The 20695-nt window shown below is 37.5% G+C and overlaps 1 protein-coding gene across 2 annotated transcripts in view; it reads right to left on the minus strand.

Annotated features, from left to right (window-relative positions):
• Positions 1-16233, minus strand: part of SYT14 (synaptotagmin 14) — a 244445-nt gene extending 228212 nt beyond the window's left edge. For both annotated transcript variants that reach the window (XM_036865925.1, XM_036865932.1), the window contains exons 1-2: positions 16168-16233; positions 5088-5135 (exon numbers count right to left, since the gene is read on the minus strand). In XM_036865925.1, the coding sequence (XP_036721820.1) occupies positions 5088-5135; positions 16168-16180 (61 nt within the window). In that variant the 5' untranslated portion in view covers positions 16181-16233. The remainder of the gene's footprint in view (positions 1-5087; positions 5136-16167) is intronic.
• Between the last annotated feature and the right edge of the window lie 4462 nt (positions 16234-20695).

A 20695-nucleotide genomic window follows, 5' to 3' on the forward strand; every position in this document is an offset into this window, starting at 1 on the left:
ACTAATGCCCTCTTAGAGCTTTTATCTTAATGGGAGACATACAGCTCCTCCCCCCAAGGTTAATAACTATTTAGGTGATAACTGCCAATTAAAATAGATGTTATTAAATAAGGAGGGTGATATCATTGAGATTAAGAATAAAAAAGGGGCTTCCCTGGTGGCGCAGTCGTTGAGAATCTGCCTGCCAATGCAGGGGACACGGGTTCGAGCCCTGGTCTGGGAAGATCCCACATGCCGCAGAGCAACTAGGGCTGTGAGCCACAATTACTGAGCCTGCGCATCTGGAGCCTGTGCTCCGCAACAAGAGAGGCCGCGATAGTGAGAGGCCCACGCACCGCGATGAAGAGTGGCCCCCGCTTGCCGCAACTGGAGAAAGCCCTCGCACAGAAACGAAGACCCAACACAGCCAGAAATAAATAAATAAATAAAATTTTAAAAAAAAAGAATAAAAAAGGATGAGGGGGCCACTTAAGACTTATGTCAGTAGGGAATGTGTGATTGCAAAGGAAAGAACTAGAGGAATCAGTCATTCAAAGAGCTGGTGGGGGAGAACATTACATGGATCAACAGAGGCAGAGTTCAAAGTGATATGCCTTGAAATGGAGGAAGGGACCACAAGCCAAGGAAGGCAGATGAAGGCCCCAAGATGATGGAAAGGTTGAGGAAACAGATTCTCCCCTCAAGCCTCCAGAAGAAAAGTCTGCCCTCAGCCCAGTGGAACTGACTTTGGACTTTCACCTCCAGAACTGTAAGAGAATAAATTTGTGTTGTTTTAGCCACCAAAAGTTGTGGCAAATTATTACAGCAACTGAAGAAAACGAACACAGATTTTGGTACCTGAAAGTGGGGTGCCACTAAAAAAAATACCTAACGATGAGGAAGTTAGGTATTTGTTATGATTAAGTAATTGGAATTAAGTAATGGGAAGAAGTTTGAAGAATTTTGAGGGGCACAACTGAAAAAGCCTAAATTGCCTTGAACAGACCTTTAGTAGAAATGTGGATGTTAATGACCCTGGTAGTGAGGACTCAGAAGAAAATGAGGAGCATGGTACAGAAAATTCGTATCGTATTAGATCTAGAATAACTAAATAGTCATAAACAGACCACTGGTAGAAATATAAATGTTAAAGGTGTTACTGGTGAGAGCTCAGAAGGAAATAAAGAACATGAGAACATGTTATTGGAAACTGGAGGAAAGGAGGTGCTTGTTACAGAAAGCTTAGCTAAATCGTGTCCCACAATTATATGGAAAGTAGAACTTGTAAACAACAAACTTGGATATTTAGCTGAGGAGATTTCCAAGCAAAGTGCTGAAGGTGCAGCCTGGGTTTCTTCATGCTGCTTATGGTTAAATTTGAGAGGAATGAGATAAAGTGAGGGAAGAACTGTTAAGCAAAAAGGAACCAGTACTCGATGATTTGGAAAATCCTCAGCCTACCCAGATTGTAAATTATGCTAAAATCAAGGATTCAATGTTAAGAAAGTTTGCTCTGGAGACAAAGCCAAAGTGTGGCTAGACAACCTTTTGCCAGTGCCTCAAAATGAACAAAAGGTCACAACGTTCAGTGACACAGAGGGCTCTCTGAAGAGATTAGACAAGTGACTCATGGATCTCCTCAGCCATCCCGGCAGAAGCCACAAACAGAGATGGAATCATCCAGGAAAGACATGTGGAGGGGCGTCTTGTCTTATGGAAGGAACCCCCATAACGAACAGAGAAGACTCACGAGAATCTTTCCTGAGACTGTTATACCAGCAGAACACCACCACCTCAGACTGAAAGGGACAAGAGCGGACAAAATGAAAGAAGACAAACAGACCAAAATTCTACACACAGGAAACAGGCTGATAAAAATACTCAGGTGCATATATACACTACCTTTCCTGAAAAAGGAAGGATGACTCCAAGGGTAGAGTCTTAAATTCTGAGAGGGGAGCCTCAGACCTCAGGGTCAAGAGCAATAGAGTATTATTTCCAGGCCTTGAAACCGAATATATTTTTCCCAATTGGATTTCAAAACTGCTTGGTCCCAGTGACTCCTCTCTTCTCTCCATTTTCCCACCTTTGGGGTGGAAATGTCTATAACTGTTATCCTGTTCCATCATTGTATTTGAAGAGCAGGTAACATATTTGCTAGTTTCACATGTCTAGAGATGGAGAGGAATTCTGAACCAGGATGGATCATATCCAGTGTTTCACCCATACCTGTTGTAAATGATTTAGATGATGTGACTTCTGAGTTGATGAAATTTAGATGACAGTTTGATGATTTACAGATGAGACTTCTGAGTTGATGTTATAATGTAAGGCTTTGTAGATCAGGGTAAGGCACTTTGATTTTATTCTAGGTATAGCGGGAATCCACAGAAGAATTCCAATCAGCAAAGTGATATGACCTGATTTCAATGTAAACATTTAAAAGGATCATTGATACGTACTGAAAGGAGCTAAGAGTGTAAGTAAGGGAACCTGTTAGAAAACCATTACAGTAGTGTAAGCAAGAGAAGATAAGGACACAGACTACGATGATAACAGCAGGAAGGAAAAAAGAGGATAGATTCAAAATATATTTTGAAGGTAGAATTGACAAACTTGCTAAAAATAATAAATTAAATGCATCAGATAAAAGAAAGAGAGAAATATGGAAGATTCTTAAGTTGGGACTTGACCAACTGGGTAGACTGTTCTATTTATTAGCTGAGATGGAGAAGAGTGAGGAAGGTATAGATTCACGTGAGAAAATCGAGATTTGCATTTTAGACAAGCCAAGTTTTTATTCTAACAGACATCCAGATAGAAATATCAAGTAAGTAGTTTGATATAAGAGCAGGAAGCTCAAGGACAGCTCAGAGCCAGATTTATAAACTCGTATGGCATTTAAAAAAACAGAACCAAATAAAATTAGACAGAAAGAATAGATGGAAAAATGAAGCAAGCCCAGGACCCAACTCTGGTATGTTCCAACATTTACAGGTCTGACAGAGGAGAGAAGCCAGCAAAGGAGACAGAGAACAGCCAAACAGGTAAAAACAAGTTGAACATAATGTTAGAGATGTCATCTTACCAGAACCATTGATACTAATTACAATTATTCCACTTGATATAACCTTCATAGGCTCTACTCTATGAAAGTCCAGTTTAAAACGCAAAAGCTTTGGGGACTTCCCTGGTGGTCCAGTGATTAAGACTCCGTGCTTCCACTGCAGAGGCGCAGGTTTGATACCTAGTTGAGGAACTAAGATTCCACATGTCGCACAGTGCAGCCAAAAAAAAAAATTTTTTTTTAATTTTTTTAATTTTTTTAAATAAAAAATAAAATGCAAAAGCTTTAGCTCTGAGCATTCATTTGTAAAATATTCAAATACTTATGGAACTTCCACTAGAAGAGGACACTGAATGCTGAGGGGATACACATAGATTCAGAGACTTTTCCATTGCATAGCTGCACTGTGATGATTTTTAAAATTTTAATCACAGATTTTAAATTCTTCAGGAAACTGGAAGAAGTGAAAAAGCTGGTCTAATATAGAGAAATCTGGGCAAGCCATGGTCTGAGAACCACCTGGATAGGAATGGAGATAGCAATAAAGAACAGCAAGAAGAGCCATAATAAAAAGGTGTGTGTTCAGATCATCATCTATCACTACCTACACTATTTTCTCCATTGTAGCTTTCTGTTCCCCTTGTAGCCATGAAAAGCCCTCTGCACATTTTATTTTCCTCCCCTCTAGCTATCTCTACTCTTGTCTTGATTCTCTCTTCATCTGACCACAGTTTTATAGTTTTTGATTTCAACTGATTTGTACGGTGCCTTTTCCTGTCCAAGTAAGTTCTGTGTTTTAAAAAGTTTTCCTGGGACAAGGTAGTAACTATAAAATTATTTAAAACATTTTGAGCAAATATGGATTAATATGTTATAGTTGAAGACTAAAAATGTTTACATAGAGGAAGAAAACAACATATAATTTGTCCCCTCTCTCCCCCATTTCCACAATCCTAAATTTGAGATTTCAGGGAACTGACTTCAATTTTCTCTTTTGTGGTACCAGACATATAGATAAATTACACTTTAATACAGGAAGGAGACGATTTTTAAATGAACAGCAATCAAAGGCAGTGACACATAGATAAACTAGCATGATTACGCCAAATTCACCTAAAAAAGAATTAAAAACCTTTTACTCAACTCTAAAGAAGCTGAGGCTTTTCAGACCTGTTGAAGACTTCCTAAAAGTATGCTGACATTCCCTGGTATGTCAATCATACCCACGTACCACAAATACTGACATTGTCTCAAACCTCCTTAGGGTGAAATGTTAGGGCAAGGAGTGCTGCTAGTTGGCCAGACTCAGGAGGGCCAACTCGGTTTTCAAGAAAGACATAAGAAAAGGAAAGTCCCCCAAGTTTAAAAAGAGAAAAGAGTAGTACATTTATGAAGATTTATTCCCCTGACCTCCCCTTTCTTCACACCCTTTCACAGGTGTGACTGCTTAGGAGTGTGGGGACTCCCAAGGTTTTCCTGATTCTTCCAAATCTAGAGAATACCTGATTCCTTGCCTCCCACCTAATAACTGAATTACCTTTCCTGGGGCCACCTTGTTCAACCACCCAGTTGTCAGGTGGCTCCTTCTAAGGAAGCATAGACAGTTGTTGGTGTCAAAAGATGTTGTGGTCTTTGGACATGTTCCCGATTTGAATTTCAACCAACTCCTCACATCTCTCTGATGGGGTACAGTAATAGAACAGAAGTCAATGGGAGATCAGCATGCACTCAGATTCCAGATTCTGAAAGGGAACAAAAATCAAACCCTCCATTCTTTGCCTCTTCACCACATCTGATAACCAATATGCTAGAAACCAGGCTTTATCAGCCCATGAAAACTAAATATAAAGTAACAACTCTCAATAACCACATAATAAGCAGTATGTACTTGATGAATGGTTAAGTCTACAATACAAATAACAAATGTTAATATTTATTAAATTTTATACTCTGTACGTCCAAATTATCTGCCATTGTACTAAAATGTATCATACACTGTGTTCATTTTGTATTTAAGTATCCATGCAGAGCACTGACTCACCTTTTCTAATACAGATAAGTTCATGTACTCCACAGGTTCTTTCTCCACCTGTTAAGAAAATTTTTGTTAGAAATTAAAACCAGATCATAACCTGAGTTTGACTGTTACAAAGAACTGTTTTAAATTAGCTTTTAGAAATGGCCTCATAAAAACGTTTCCTAATTCTTCTCTTTAACCTTACCTATACAAATATGATAAACCTGATACACAGACTCTTCCTGAACCCATAAATTAAGGTCTTATGAAGTCTTGGAATAAGGAAGCTCCACTCAAGTATGTTATTTTAAATGGCAAGCTTCTCAAGAGCAGAAATCATAGCACCATTTCCTAAGCACCTCTTTACATCATCTAGAAGGAAACACTGCAAGGAAGACCCACTTTTGTATCTGAGCCTTAATATATACAGGTAAGTTATTATGGAAGGGTCAACTCCTTAAAGGCACTGTTTATATTTTATCACATATACTCATATTGTGATCTTTCCCCATTCTCCACCTACCCACTCTTATAAGTCTATAATAAGACAAATTTTATAAGTACTATGATGATAAAACTAACAAATTTAACCAAAAAATACTTTACCTTAATCATTATCAAAAATTACATTAGTTATCCTAAGAGTAATATTACTTGTTACCATAAAAATAGGTATTTCCTTCACTCTGAAACATAGTACCACTACCTGAAATGAATGTAAGCTGAATAAAATTCTGTAGTGTTCTATATATGCATAACCTTATAATTATGCTGAAAATTATGTTTAAACTTTGCATAATAAAAACATTAAATAATTTCATCATCTTACCTCATCATAGAAGCTTATTATGAACAGTTACTTTATAAGAAACAGAAATATCTTACAGCAATAACATGAGAAATAAAAACCATGATATCCACTAAAAAAAAAGTAGGTCATCCAAGAAGCAAGCTAAAAAACTAGAGAACAGTATTTCTATCACTAAAGTAGGTTAGAGCTACATTCTAACTTGGCTGTAACAATGCCGTTGCTTCCTTATTATCAACAATACAGACTAATCACTGTTATCAGGAAGACAGACTTAGCAAGAAACACGTAACATAAAGTTATGATTATAAAAGAATTATTATTCAGCAAACCTCAGTATAAATACAGTGAAACCTTATCAACTGGAATATTACCAATGAGTAATCACTGATCGGTTGCTGAAGGGGTAGAATGAACTATACCTATATACCACCTTATCTTTAAAAATGAGAAACTAGTCAAATGGCAGGAAGGGGAATATTTACCAAATTATAAGAAGAAACTACTTTCAAGAAACTTAGAACCACATAATAACAACATAACTATAATGTATATTGACACCATCACTGATGTTTTCATAGGCTACTTAGAAACAGTTCTTATATAGTCATTAAGACCTATTCTCCAGATGGTAACACTTATAACTTAGTTTGAGTTATGTACTTAATTCATGTAACAAGCCTGCACTTTTTAAAGCCTGTAATTGAAACTAGACTTCCCACATATGTAATATAAATTTGTTAGGTTTTACTATACACACCTAATCTTCACTATAACTGCATCATTTTTACAAGCCTTAGTATTAACAACAACAAAAAACTACTGTAGTCTAAACTTTTCTCAAAACTGCAAATGACAATGAAAGCTAACTCCCACTTTTAAAAGTATTCAATTTATCTATATCAAATGAAAGAATTTTATAAATAAAAAGTTAAGTCAAATAATTACTGTATTTTAAATTTATAGTCAATTGACAATTACATTGGCCAAAGTATGCACAAAAATCACATAATTAGGAAAAGCAACTAATATTGAGCTCTACTATTCTTGATATTTGTTCTGAAAATTCTAACCAACAAGTGAGATTTCACTGATGTACATGTCTAACTCAAGAGCAATCACTCTTATTACTGAAATAAAAAGGAATATTAAAGATAGGTAAATGTCAGACAATAAAGTAAAATTTGGGAGGGGGAAAACTTACTTTTAAAAGTACAAAAGAAGAAACACAAAAAGTTAAATAAGCTTTATTACATTATCAAACAGTAAAATCAATATTCTTTTTATCCTCAACCCTTCCTAAGATGAGAAAGAGAGTAAGGAAAAAATATGCATTGCATAGGTTAAATGTATATTTTTAATGTACATGTTTGGGAATCAAAAGGCTTAAACACTTCTTCAATCTGAGATACAGTGAACTATGTACAAATTTTATGCCTTTTTCAAAACTTTCTAAAAGTAATCTGAAGGGTTTACAAGAGAAATGTCAGATTTGTAAGCAAAAGGCAAGTCACAGTAGGCATATCTTGACTTAGATATGGTGGTAATCCGGAAGTGGTTTACTGATTTTAAGAGTATAATGCACAAGGGGAATGATTATTGACTTTTTAAACTTCAGCTTTTTGAGGTATAACCGACATAAAAAATTTTAAGATATGTAAAGTGTATATCATGGTGATAATCAAGTATGTATAGCCAATAGATAGGGGAATAATTATTTTTTATTTATTTTTACTGAGATAAACTGCCTTACAACACTGTTTAAGGTGTACAACGTGTTGATCTGATACTCTCACATACTGCCGTAAGACTTTAGTGTAAGCTAATACCTCTATCGTGTCACATGATTATCTTTTCTTTTTTGTGGTGGGAACAATTAAGATCTAGTCTCTTAGCGACTTTGAAGTTTACACACATTATTGCACTATGCTGTGCATTAGATCTCCAGGACTTATTTATCAACTGGTTGTGAGTTGCCCTTATACAACATCTCCCCATTTCCCACCCTCCAGCCCCTGGTAACCACCGTTCTATTCTGTTTTTATTTTATGAGTTCAGCTATTTCAGAATCCACACATAAGTGTTATCATATATTTGTCTTTCTGACTTGGCATAATGCCCATAAGGTCCATTCACTTTGTCACAAATGGAAGGATTTCCTTCTTACCCATAGCTAAATAACATTCCATTGTATGTATACATATACGTGTGTGTGCATATGTGTGCGTGTATGTCTCAAATCTTCTTTATCCATTCATCTGTTGACAGACACTTAGGTTGTTTCCAATCTTGGCTATTGTGAATAATGCTACAATAAACATGGCAGTGCATACATTTCTTTGATATACTGTTTTCATTTCCTTTGGATATTTACCCAGGAGTGGGACTGCTGGATCATATAGTAGTTCTATTTGTAATTTTCTGAGGAAACGCCATATTGTTTTCTGTAATGGCTGAACCAATTTGAAGGAACGATTATTTATGTAATCAATTCGTCAATCTCTTTAGAAAAAGATGAGTTTTCCACTAAAATGAATAGTCAAAATGAATTCATATAAATATAATTTTTCACATACCAAATTTACTTCAAAGACATAATAATAAAGACTTGGAGATCATATTAAAATGACTGAATATAAAATGACTAAAATTCAGAAATAAATTTGTCTAGTTCATTATAGATAAACAAACCAAGGCACTAAAGGTTAAGTAACGTTGCCCAGTCACTAGTTAACTGTCACTATTTAATTGTCAGAAAAAAGTAATCCGAACACTAAGTTTAATAGAGTGAAAAAGTAAACATTGATATTTCTTCATTTTTATGAAAATTATTATATTGTTTTCTAATTCTTTAAGGTAACTTAAATAAAAGTGAATTTCTCAAAACTATTTTTGTAGATAGTACTAGCATTGCCTTGAAATAATCATCTCAGCAACATGGAAATGAGAAACAGATAGAAATTGACAAGCTTAGTCAAAGTTACCATCTTTTCCCTCAGGCAAACCCATGTAGGAGCATAATATAAACTAATCCTCTACAATTGGAATAAGTCAGGGTACAAGAGGAAATAGATGTGTGTGGGTTCACACACGTGTGCTGTGAATGTGTGCATGTGTATGTTTGTATATGAATGTGCACATACTTAAAAGTGTGCCTGGGAACCAGCAATTCGCTTTAGAGGGGAAGGGACAGATATTATAAAGTATGTATGTACTTTTCACATGTCTACAGAAGGAAAATATGCAGTGATGTTATATTCCCATCAAAATACGCCCAGGTATACAAAAACGAAATTAAACCCAAGGATCTGGTTCCTTTAAAATGAAACCTTTTTAAAACTGACTTTATTTTTTCTGCCACGTTTACTTTGACCATTAGCCTAAATCACTACAATTTACAGCTTCTATTCTTCTATTAATTTCTTCTAAGTCAAACACTGCAAGACTACTTTAGAAATACCTTAAATTCCATCTCATCTAAAGATTTCTCTCCAAAAAACATGCATTAAAGTAGCCACAGCCTTTTAATTAATGTCTAGCTCACATTAATAAATTGCTATAGTTAATTCTTCAGCAGATACCTATACTTCCATAATAGGCATAAAACTTTAAATATTTCCTATTAATGTTGCCAACTCCTCTCAACCAACTTAACCCATTTAGACTACAGTCTCTAATCTCTAGACACTTTTTAGTTTGTCCCTATTTAAGTCATTCAAGGAATAACACCAATTTTAGTCCCCAGTGTTGTCCTAGTGTTGTTGAAAGATCATGGTTTGCACAGCATAGTAAATACAGTTTCTCTTTTGAGCCATACAAGTTCCTAAAAATTTATTCAATAATTTTTCTAACAGGTGTAAGTTTTACCTTATAAAGTAAATTTACTGTTCACAAACATAATCCATTTTTCCCACTTTTGACCACTCTTAATTCAGTTTTTTTGTTAATTATGCTTTTGACTCTTAGAAGTTCATTATTACCATAAAACCTTGAAGAGGTATATGCTCACAAGAAGGTAGTCTACTTAATTTAATTTTCTATTTAACTGAGAATACCTTTTTTTTCCACTACTGCACCAGATCATTTTTTTAAAGCTACTAATATTCATTACTGCATCAGTAAGCTCAGAATACTGAACATAATTTAATATTTCATTAAAATCCTCTATCTTTTGATGACTCAATATCAATTCTAGTAACAGCTCTAAAATGTGAAAATAGGAAACTGTACTGAATACACATATGGATCCTAAAAGTTTGTTTTTAAATAAATTCCTAATAACAGCTTGCTGTGTTGTCACTATTTCTTCCTCCTAAAAAATGAAAAATCAAGGATTCCAATTTGTTAGGTTTCAATTAAAATTTTACTACATATACATATAAAATATGTGAATATTCATTTTACTCAAAAACTTGGAATGTTTTTATTTACAGTAGTTTGATCAGCCTTATGTTATCTCTATATGCATGTTCACATTAAGTATTAACAAGTGAGGATCTGGGGAGGGTGGACGTAAGAATGAACGTCAGCTGAATGGAAATCAAATCCATGAAGACAATCTACTCTACTACTACACACACGCTATGGACAAACATTATAGTCATTTTAAAGAAAGCAACAATGCCAACAGTATTACTCAACAAATTGTATAAATAAGCCAATACTTGATTCTCTCTGCTTTCCACATTGGCATACACTGTTGCATTCTAATACTACTTAAAATATCAAAAAATGAAATGCTTCTTAATACAAATATTTCTCTAGTGTTCCCTACTTTTTTCTAATTTTGTTTAATGAGTTAGAAAAGGAACCTAAAATAAACTAAATTACTCAAAAGTACTGTGAACAAATTTACCTAATTTACAAACATGTCTTAAATCTCTGTGAAATATTAGAAATTTTATTCCTGCTGAAAGCCAAAGGATCTCTTCTAGGAACATCAGTGCTTAAACTGAACTCTAAATCTTCCAAATATAAACTGTTCAATAAATTGCCTTAGTCAGCCACAGACTGACAGGTAGGACTTTCTAATTACATTATCCCCTGTATACATTGTAATGATATATCTTTAACAATAGAATGGAAAGAAGGAAAGGAGTGTGATGTTCTCCCTCAAGACTAATAATACAACATGTTTGTATTGTTTTTTTAAAATTGGTCCTTTATTTTATTTATTTATTTATTTTTCACTGCGCAGCATGCAGGATCTTAGTTCCCCGACCAAGGATTGAACCCATGTCCCCTGCAGTGGAAGCACGGAGTCTTAACCACTGGACTGCCAGGGAAGTCCTGTATTGGGTTTTTTAATTCCACATTTCAAATGGCTTTTGAAAGCCCAAATTATGTCTTGGAAATTTTAAGAGTCACAACAAATCTTCAAGAGCATCTCAAAATTGTACTAATGACTTAAAAAATATATCTAAAAGTGTGTGATAAACTGTAAGACGCATTATAATCAATAAGTGAGTATACACACACACAGATTCTCTAATTTACCCTTCTTTCACAATTTTTAAAAATGCTACCCACAGATGTTAAGTACTTAAAGTTAATACATAGCAAGTTAACAATAAAGGTGAATATTTTTACTTCAGCAAAACATTCTGCAAGGAGTCTTATGATAATCTTATGGAAGAGACAGAAAAATACGGACTGGATGAAAGAAGGGTGTAGGCCAGATCACTAAAGACTAGCTTTATCTTGAGGTTTTAAATAATTCAGATTCGCAGTTTACAAAGATAACTAGCAATTGTTTGAAAAATGGATTGGAATGAATCTTAAAGACTGGAGATGCCAAGTGAGGGAGCTAATACAAGTCTCTTAATGACGGATAAGGGAATAACCTAAAATGTAAGCACTAAACATCATCAGTTAATTTGAGATGTAGGCGTGGTATGACTTGGTAATCAACAGGATGTGGGGGGTGAATTATAAGACAGGGTTGATTTCCAGCTTTGTAATTCAGGTGTCTGGTTATTTAAAAATGCTATTCAGATGGTAAATTTGCATGGAGTGGGGAGCATGGAGGCTGGATTCAGTAGCTGTGGCGACAACTTTAGTTTAGGACATTCTGAATGTCCCAAGCTAAACATTCTGAATTGCTGTGAAACATCCAAGATATGTAGCTACTATCTGGAAATATAAGTTAGGAAAATCATGCGTACTTTTAATTTATTAATAGTGGATTTTAAATTTATTGCTCCAGAAAGGAGAACTAGGATGAGTAGATAGATAGGAGTTACTAAATGGCAGATATTTGGTCAAATACATCTGGGCAAGGGATGCAACCCATTAAGATAATGCATAGAAGTCCATTATAACAATTCAAGAAACGTGTTGAGTACATACTATTTTCAGATACTGTACAAAATCTAATGAATAAAAACCAAATAAACGTTATTCTCTAGGCATTTACGGTCAGACTGGGGAGACAAATTTATAAATAAGTGATTCCAACATTATTCAACATTATTCTTTATACACACTGCAATTACAGCAGTGTGTATAAAGCAGAGTGAGAATAGGGTTCAGAATGGAAACACAGAGAACATTAGATCAGGGAGATAAACAGAAGGCTGAGAAGTAAGTAATCAAGAGAGGAAGAGAAAACTTAGAAAAACAGGAAATAGTCAACAATGTCAGACTGACAGAGGCCAACATTAGAAGCGTTAATATGCCAGATAACAATTACAGATCTTGATAGGCGAGGCTGGACCAATGATTCCCAACCTGGTATCACCCACCAAACCTCTAGGGTAACAATAAGGATCTGTAAACTACCCAGTATTTCAATATGCTTTTTAAAAATTGTACCTTAACCTAAGATAGGGCTAACTTCTTCACCTCTGACTGGCATTATATTAGCTCAGAGTGGTAACACCATCATGTTATATTTGTCTGAAGTCCTGATTAGCAGTTATCTGTCTGATTGATAAAAAGAGGAAATAAATGATTAATTGGTATTGTAAAATAAGGGTTTTCCAAAAAGAAGGAAATAAAAGTAACCCTTAGTACTTAAAAGTCTAAACTAGGGACTTCCTGGCGGTCCAGAGGTTAAGACTCCGGCACTTCCAATGCAGAGGGCATGGGTTCAATCCTTGGTCGGGGAACTAAGATCCCATATGCCATGTGGCACGACCAAAAAAAAAAAAAAATTAAAGGGCTAAAACGATGGACCAGGACTAATAAGAGTATGCTTAACAGATACAAATATCTGTTCTTCAAATCAAAACACTGGTTAGTCATGCAAGGGACTGAAGACACGTGACTTGAAAGTAGTCCAGGTGAAAGAGAATGTAATTTTGGTTGATTACAACCTCATCCTGAGTCAACATGAAGTTCCAAAAAGTCTATTCTAATATTAAGCTACATTAATAGGATTATGCACAAGTCAAGGAGTGATACAACAGTTTTAATGTACACTATTCAACAAAACATCTGGAATGGAGTGGCCCACTACCATATTTCAAACATATAACTATAGACCATCCAGAGGAAGAGTTAAATATTTTGTCTAGAAAAGAAAATGCTCAGGAGATGTCTTCAAATGGTAGAAGTGATGTCGTGTACACAGAGAATAGTGAATTTTTTTTTTTTTTTTTTTTTTTAGAAAGTCACGTTCTTTTATTTATTTATTTTTTTTTTATGACTGTGTTGAGTCTTCGTTTCTGTGCGAGGGCTTTCTCCAGTTGCGGCAAGTGGGGACCACTCTCCATCGCGGTGCGCGGGCCTCTCACCATCGCGGCCTCTCTTGTTGCGGAGCACAGGCTCCAGACGCGCAGGCTCAGTAATTGTGGCTCACGGGCCCAGTTGCTCCGTGGCATGTGGGATCTTCCCAGACCAGGGCTCGAACCCGTGTCCCCTGCATTGGCAGGCAGATTCTCAACCACTGCGCCACCAGGGAAGCCCGTGAACTTTTAATATATTGCTCTAGAAAGCAGAACTAGGATGAGTGGATAGATAGAAGTTACTAAATGGCAGATTTTTGGTCAAAACAAAGACCTTATGAACTATAAGAATTATAGTTCCACATTGGCATAAATGCTCATTGGCATATTCGTTCAATGAACTCATTATCATTGAATATTTTTATACAAAAGAATGATTCATCTCTTGATGTTCACACTATATTGTAATCGCATGGTTAAAATTATCTGTCTCCCCCAACAGAACACATAATCCTTGAGGGAAGAAATGTGGTTTTATTCATCTTTACGGCCTCACAGAGTCTAGCACAGAATGCTGAGTACAGCTACGGCTCAGTAAGTCTACGGAATTAACAGGTGAATGAAGGCACTGCATGTTTTAACAGCCACTTCTTTGGGAAGGTGGGATGAGATGCTCCCTCGGGCCCCTAAAATTCTAAGATGTCCGTAGTATAAAGCCCTTATCCAGAGCTCATTCTATTTCATAACATAGCACGGGGTGATGTGTATAAGTAACCTGCTTTAGTATGTGATAAACAGCACACCTTACCTGACATCTTTATTTGAAATGCTAGTATTAACTAGTTTCCTTGCCAAACTAGAAAAGACAATTCCTGACCTTTATATTATGAAGCCTTAAACAAATGCTTTAGTATGAAAATATTAATCAAGAGTATCTCAAGCACAGAAGAATCTCTTGAATAGGGAAAGCAAAAATCTTGTTCTTTAAACATACAAGTAGTAATAGGCAGAGCAAAATGCCATCAGCTGACTTAAAAAAGGAATCGATCACATTTAACTACAGGGAGGCAGGGGGAGAAGGGAAGGATCAATCGAGAAAAAGGGGGAAAACTGGAAAATTTTTAAAGAAATTACAAGTTATAGGATCATAACTGGATACTATCTGGCTGATTCTTCCTCGCCTTCTGCAATAACGTTTTTACCTTTACCAAGTCGTAAGAAATTCTACTACAAAGTGGTTGCGGAAATAAAGTACAAAACATAAATCAGTGTATTCGGTTTCTTGATTTTAAACCTCTAGTAAAAAGCATAGTAAGGAAAAGTTTGAAAGTACCGCTCTGGATAACAAGAATATCAAAGATTATTGGTAGATCTTATTCCCAGTGCCCTCTATCACTTTAGCTAAAGCAGACACTTGAACCTGTCTGAATGTGTGTCTTGCGTATAATAGGTAATCAATCTCTTAAATAAATAAGATAAACGTAAACACACAACTAAAACAATTCTGGAGCTGGCAAAGATGTATGCCACTAGGGATTGGTCACCAAGATGGGAAGTCCTTTGAAAAGTTTTACTTAGGAGGAACACATAAAATTTAGCCTAGTGATGATATTGCTGTAGGGGCCTTGCACATCTGTATAGATGCATACAAACACACCGGGAAATTTTACAAACTACTTTCATTGTTTGTATTAAGGTAAGAGTAAGACAGGGGCTGAAAGATGCTGCAGACGTTCACATAAATCCTAGACGAGTTATATTAATTTTCAAAATATTTTCCTTAAAAACAAAAAAAAAAAAAAAAAAAAGGAAAAATATAGACGCTTCATCCCAGTTACATGTTTTTGGAAGAAAAGAAAAATACACTCTAGTGCCAACTATGTACCTTATCTAGGAACTTAATTTATTAAGCTACTTTTCTGAAAATATGAGTATTGATGGCACTATAACACTTAAAGGACTGATATATTTGCAGGATTCTAAGAGTGTGCGTTTGTTGTAAAGATATATTTATACCTCTTTCGTAGAGAAAAACCAGTTTTGAGTGTTAGGGGGAAAAAACACTTGAGAAGGAAATTAACCTCACTTCAAATTTCCTGGTCCCCTACAACAGCAATCAAAACGGGAACGGACGGAGAGTACAGCCCAGCATCGGCTCCACAGTAGGGACTGAGAAGGGTTAGGACCGGGACAGCAAAACTGGGCTCCCAGTTTGGGAGGAAGGCGGGTATTGTGGGAGGATGGCTTGCTGGGGCGAGGTCAATGGAAGGGGGTACACCCTGCGGTCCCTCGCTCCCCCAGCCCATCCCGCCGGGTCGGCAGGGCCGCACCGGAGCCCCACTCCGCGCAGCCAGGAGGAGGCAGCGGCCCTGGCACCATACCTGTCAGCCGGACCAGCTCCTCCCCGCGCCGGGCCACGGACCGAGGCCGACGGAACAGCCAGGGCCGGCGAGAGTCGGGAGGACCCGCGGCGCCGCTCCGCCCACCCGCCTCCCGGGACGCGTTCGGGACCCCTGCGCCTCCACAGCCGCCTCTCGGCCCCATCCTCGCCTCGGCCTCTCGTGCACCTCCGAGACCCCGCTACCTGGGCTTCCCCCCTCCTCACCAACCACGGACGGCCTCCACTTACCTTCAATCGCCATGATGTGCTCGCCCTGGACCGCACCAACTGGATGGCGGGGGCGGCGAGCGAGGGTGCGGGCGGAGGAAGCGCCGGGGCAGCCGGCGAGTGGAGCTGGGCGGGGTTAGCCCCGCAGTCGCCGGGCTGCGCGGCCTGGGGGAGCCGCGGGCGGGGCGGTCTGGGGTGGGGCGGAGCGCCGCGAGCGCGCGGAAGAAATGGAACCTTCCCGGGCCGCCACTGCCGCCGGCACGTGACGCCGCCTCGCCCCCACCCCGCCTCCCCCACCGCGCCTCGCGCCGGGATTCGAAACAGGTGCGGGGACCAAAGCGCCCCAGCACCGGCGCCCAAGGCCAGCCCGAGGCGCACTGAGCATGTGCGGACGGCTTCCACCCGCTCGGCCGGGAGCTTCTCTGGGCCCAGGACCCCGGCGGAGACGTCCACTCCTCCCTTGCTTGCGGCCTCCGAAACCGATGAGGGAGGGGCAGGGGGAAGGATGTGGTCAGGACCATGGACAGGTCTCAATTGAAACTGGGCTCAAGAATCCCCACCCAGTGACTCCCTCAGACTTGGTAATCTGAAGGTCTGTTTTGTTTTTGTTTTGCTTTGCCTGAATCAGCCAAATACTCGCCTCAGATCTCCGCTGTGGGCTGAGAGACGGCTAGCTGGCAAAGAGCACACGGGAGAGAGACAGAGGGATCCTGAGGACAGCTGCTTCTCTCTCTCTCACTCACACAAACACACACACACACACACACACACACGTGTGCTCGTGCACTTCACCCCTTAGACTCCTGATAAAGCTTGCCATTAACCTGAGCTTGGTTTTCCCTCGGAAATATGCGTTGGCATTTGTCTCCACACATTTGAGGTCATACAAAAGTAGAGATGAGACAGACGTTTCGACAAAGGGCCTGAAAAAGCAAGTCACATTCAAGTTCTGTTAACTGGCAAACCTATGAGCATTATGAACCGTCACAGGTCAACGTCGAACACAGAACAACTGGCCGTTTAATTTTGACCTGAGGTACTTGAGCCACTCAACATTTACCCAACTCTCAGCTTCATTTGGTACTTTGACGACCTGGACAATGAACGGTGTAAACAACATGGAGGAATAGGGAGTTGGTGATTCTCCTTGCAAAGAAAATGCTTACTCCTAGTGCAAAATAGCTATACTGGAGACTGACACAAAGAAAATTTTGCACTTATGTAAGTGAGATTGGACTGTAAATCTAGAGCAGAAATTGTCTTTCACTGCATTTATATAATCTCTCCCTCAGTCACAGTTTATGTTCAATAGACATTCATTCTTTACCATTTTCATTAGTTTGGTGAATATTTATCAAACCAGGAACTGTGCTAAAAGCTAGCTACAAACAAGAGTTGATATTGAAAGATCAAACAAAATGCTGTCCTACCAGAAAATATTAAAATGTCTATGTTTTAGGAAAGCTCTGTGTGTGTGTATGTTTACCATAGATATCTGTGAGATTCAGGTAAAATATGTATAGTGCCAAAGATATTTTCTCCAAGCAACCTCCCTTAAACTAGTCTTGAACTCCAAGGCATTGGTTTGAACTTGAAACCACAGTTCTGGGTTTGTGGTTTCTGGCTGGCTCTTCTCAGCCTTTTTAAGAATTTCATATTGAAAGCCAAAAGAAAAAAAATCATCATTTCATCATCAATTACCTAAGTATCATATATGGGTCCAAGTTATTTGAGCTCCCATAACTCAGATTAATATCACAGTTTGCTCAGAAAATGAATTTGTGTGTGTGTGGAGAACATGAGCTTCAAACTTGTCAAATCTGGGAATTTAGGCCAAGGATCCTCGATATTGATGACATTTCCCCCCAGATTAGAATGCATAATTCTCCCTACCAATATTGCCTTTTTAAAAAAATGCTCTCCAGATACTAGTTGGGAAATTTCTATGGTTACTGTTGGACAATATCATATGGCTTAACCTAACTTTCCAACATTTCATATGGCTTCTGAGTTTGCTTAGGGACCACTTGGAATTGAGATTTAACTTCTTATATACTCTTATTTCTAAAGTATGCCATGGGTTTGATACTTTTAATTTGGAGGAGTGTCAATTATTTATAATTTAAATGTTTTAAATTTTATCAGTCATGCATCCCACCTAAGGACAAGACGTTTTTGTAATTTTGACCATATACCTCTAAATAATCTTTAGTCTATACACCTTTACATTGTAGGGGATGTTCAAAAAATGCTTCATTTTAAATTCTTCATTCTTCCTTGTTAATGAATTATTTCAAAAATAGTTTCCAAACGTATAGTTCAAGCAATTACCCAATTTTCCCATCATGTGCTGTGGATAGTTAGGGGCTGAGACAGGAAAAGAAAAATAAAAGAAGTCAAAGTAACTCCTTTTCTTATGACTAGGAAATGGAAATGTGTTTTTGGTATTTTAAGTTTCAACTCAATATTTCATAGACATATTGTTTACAATGATAGTTTGACTTACAGGAGGACACAATGCTTAATTATCCAGTGGTATAGCTGAAACATCAGAAAGCAGAAAAAGAAAGCACTGAAGGTGAATCATGTGGAAAGAACAGCTCAAAGGGAAAGTGAAAGGTAATTGCACCTACATTAGTTAAGTAGTTTTCATGTGCCGAACAAAATAACCTACCACTATTAATAGCAATACTATCTTGATGGAAGAGTATATGTTCCAAGTTACAAAAGTTCCCAATGTACTTTTAAGAAACAAATGATTTTTAAATTTGGAAACTTCCTGTATTTAATTTAAGCTATTCAATTGAAAAAGTCCAAAGCCATTGAAAGAATGGAACAAAAATTCTATCTAGTAATATATATTTTATTCTAGTATATATAATTAAATATATGCTTAATTCTAGTATTATATATTACATATATAAAAATGGAGCCTTAACAAGTACCTATACCAAAAATTACATTTTGGAAAATTTAATAAGTGTTAGTTATCCAGGGATTTTGAATGTTTGCATAAGAGAGACATTTTTAAACTTTAAGCTTTATTAGCAGTTGCAATTATCTGAGAAGATGTGGCAAGATATAAGGATCTAATGAAAATCTAGTTAAAACCATTAATATTGCATTTCTTCCATGAATCATAATGTCATGGAAACACATATATTAGTTATTTATTCTAGGAACTTTTCCAATCAGAGCAACTCAACTTGAACTAGCTTATGGAAAATGGAAAGTTAATTATAAAGGTGTAAGTATAGAAATAAAGCTGGGCCTCAGTATCAGCAATCTCAGGAATCTGAATGCTATCACAATATTTTCTGCTCCTTATCTCTACCTGTTCTGCATGTTGGTTTTTTGCTTGCTCACAACAAGCTAACTTTATCCCTATGGTGGAAAACATGATTCCTGAGAAATTCCAAGCTTTACAGCTCACAGATTCTGCCACATTTCTGTGCCCCAAGTCCATAAATTCCAAAAAAGGTGGGATGTCATTAGCTCTACTTAAATAAGGTAACCTACCCCAGACCAATTAGGAAGCCAGATACTAAAATTAGCCTAGCTTGGGTCAGGTGCATACCTCTGACAAAACCTCTGTGGCCATAATGGGAGGGTCATGGAGGAATACAATGGCCCCCATGGGACCTATACGGATGAACGGGGGAGAAAGGAAAATGGTTCCCAGAAAAGGATTCTTGGACAGAGAAAACTTAAGTGATGCCTGCAAGGTTACTGTACTTCAGCACATTTCCCTGAGGTTCTCTTAGAGCAGAACTGTTCAAAAGAATTGTCTGCGATAACGAAAACTGTCTATATTTGTGCTACGCAATACACTGGCTACTAGCCATATGTGGCTAGTGTCTACTGTATCAGACAGCACAGCCTTAGAGCTACAGAAATGGCATGGTGGGGTTCAGGGAGGGACTGCCAGAGAAGATTGCTCAGTGGGCACTTACTTGGTGGGATAAACTGTAAGGTCTTTGGTGGGAGGAGAACCGTAATAACTTCCCATTTGTGGATACTCTACCTTATAGAGTGATACAATAAGAAGTGTATCTATCCTGCTGTGTGGAGGTAATTAAAGACGAAAATGGAAAGAAAAAATAAAAGTAAACATAAATCAGAACAATTCTTTTTTCTCTTCGATTTCCTCCACCAATTATTTTCCTCAAGACTTATCACTTACTCCACTACAGGCAGCAAAGTAATAACTAAGAGAGAAAATAAACGTGGAGCATTCTAGAATTCTTTTTATTCACTTAGATCAAATGGTAGCTTTCCTTCTTGCCTTCTAAAACTTTAGAGATAGCACAAGCTCTACCAAAGAAAAGAAAAAAGAGAACAAATAGCATAGATGCTAATTTACTACCCTACACTTTCTTCCATTATATTTTCTAAGCCTTTCATGCAGACTGAAGAGCCACCTACACTCCTCTCCCTTTACATCTCCAAATATGATGTGCTCCTGTATAATCTCTGTTAATATTTATTATTGATCAGTGAAGTTATTGCTATCGGCTAAATGTATGGAGCAGTACACTGTGGTTTACTG

Source organism: Balaenoptera musculus, chromosome 1, assembly GCF_009873245.2.
Source record: "Balaenoptera musculus isolate JJ_BM4_2016_0621 chromosome 1, mBalMus1.pri.v3, whole genome shotgun sequence".
Lineage (NCBI taxonomy): Eukaryota > Metazoa > Chordata > Mammalia > Artiodactyla > Balaenopteridae > Balaenoptera > Balaenoptera musculus.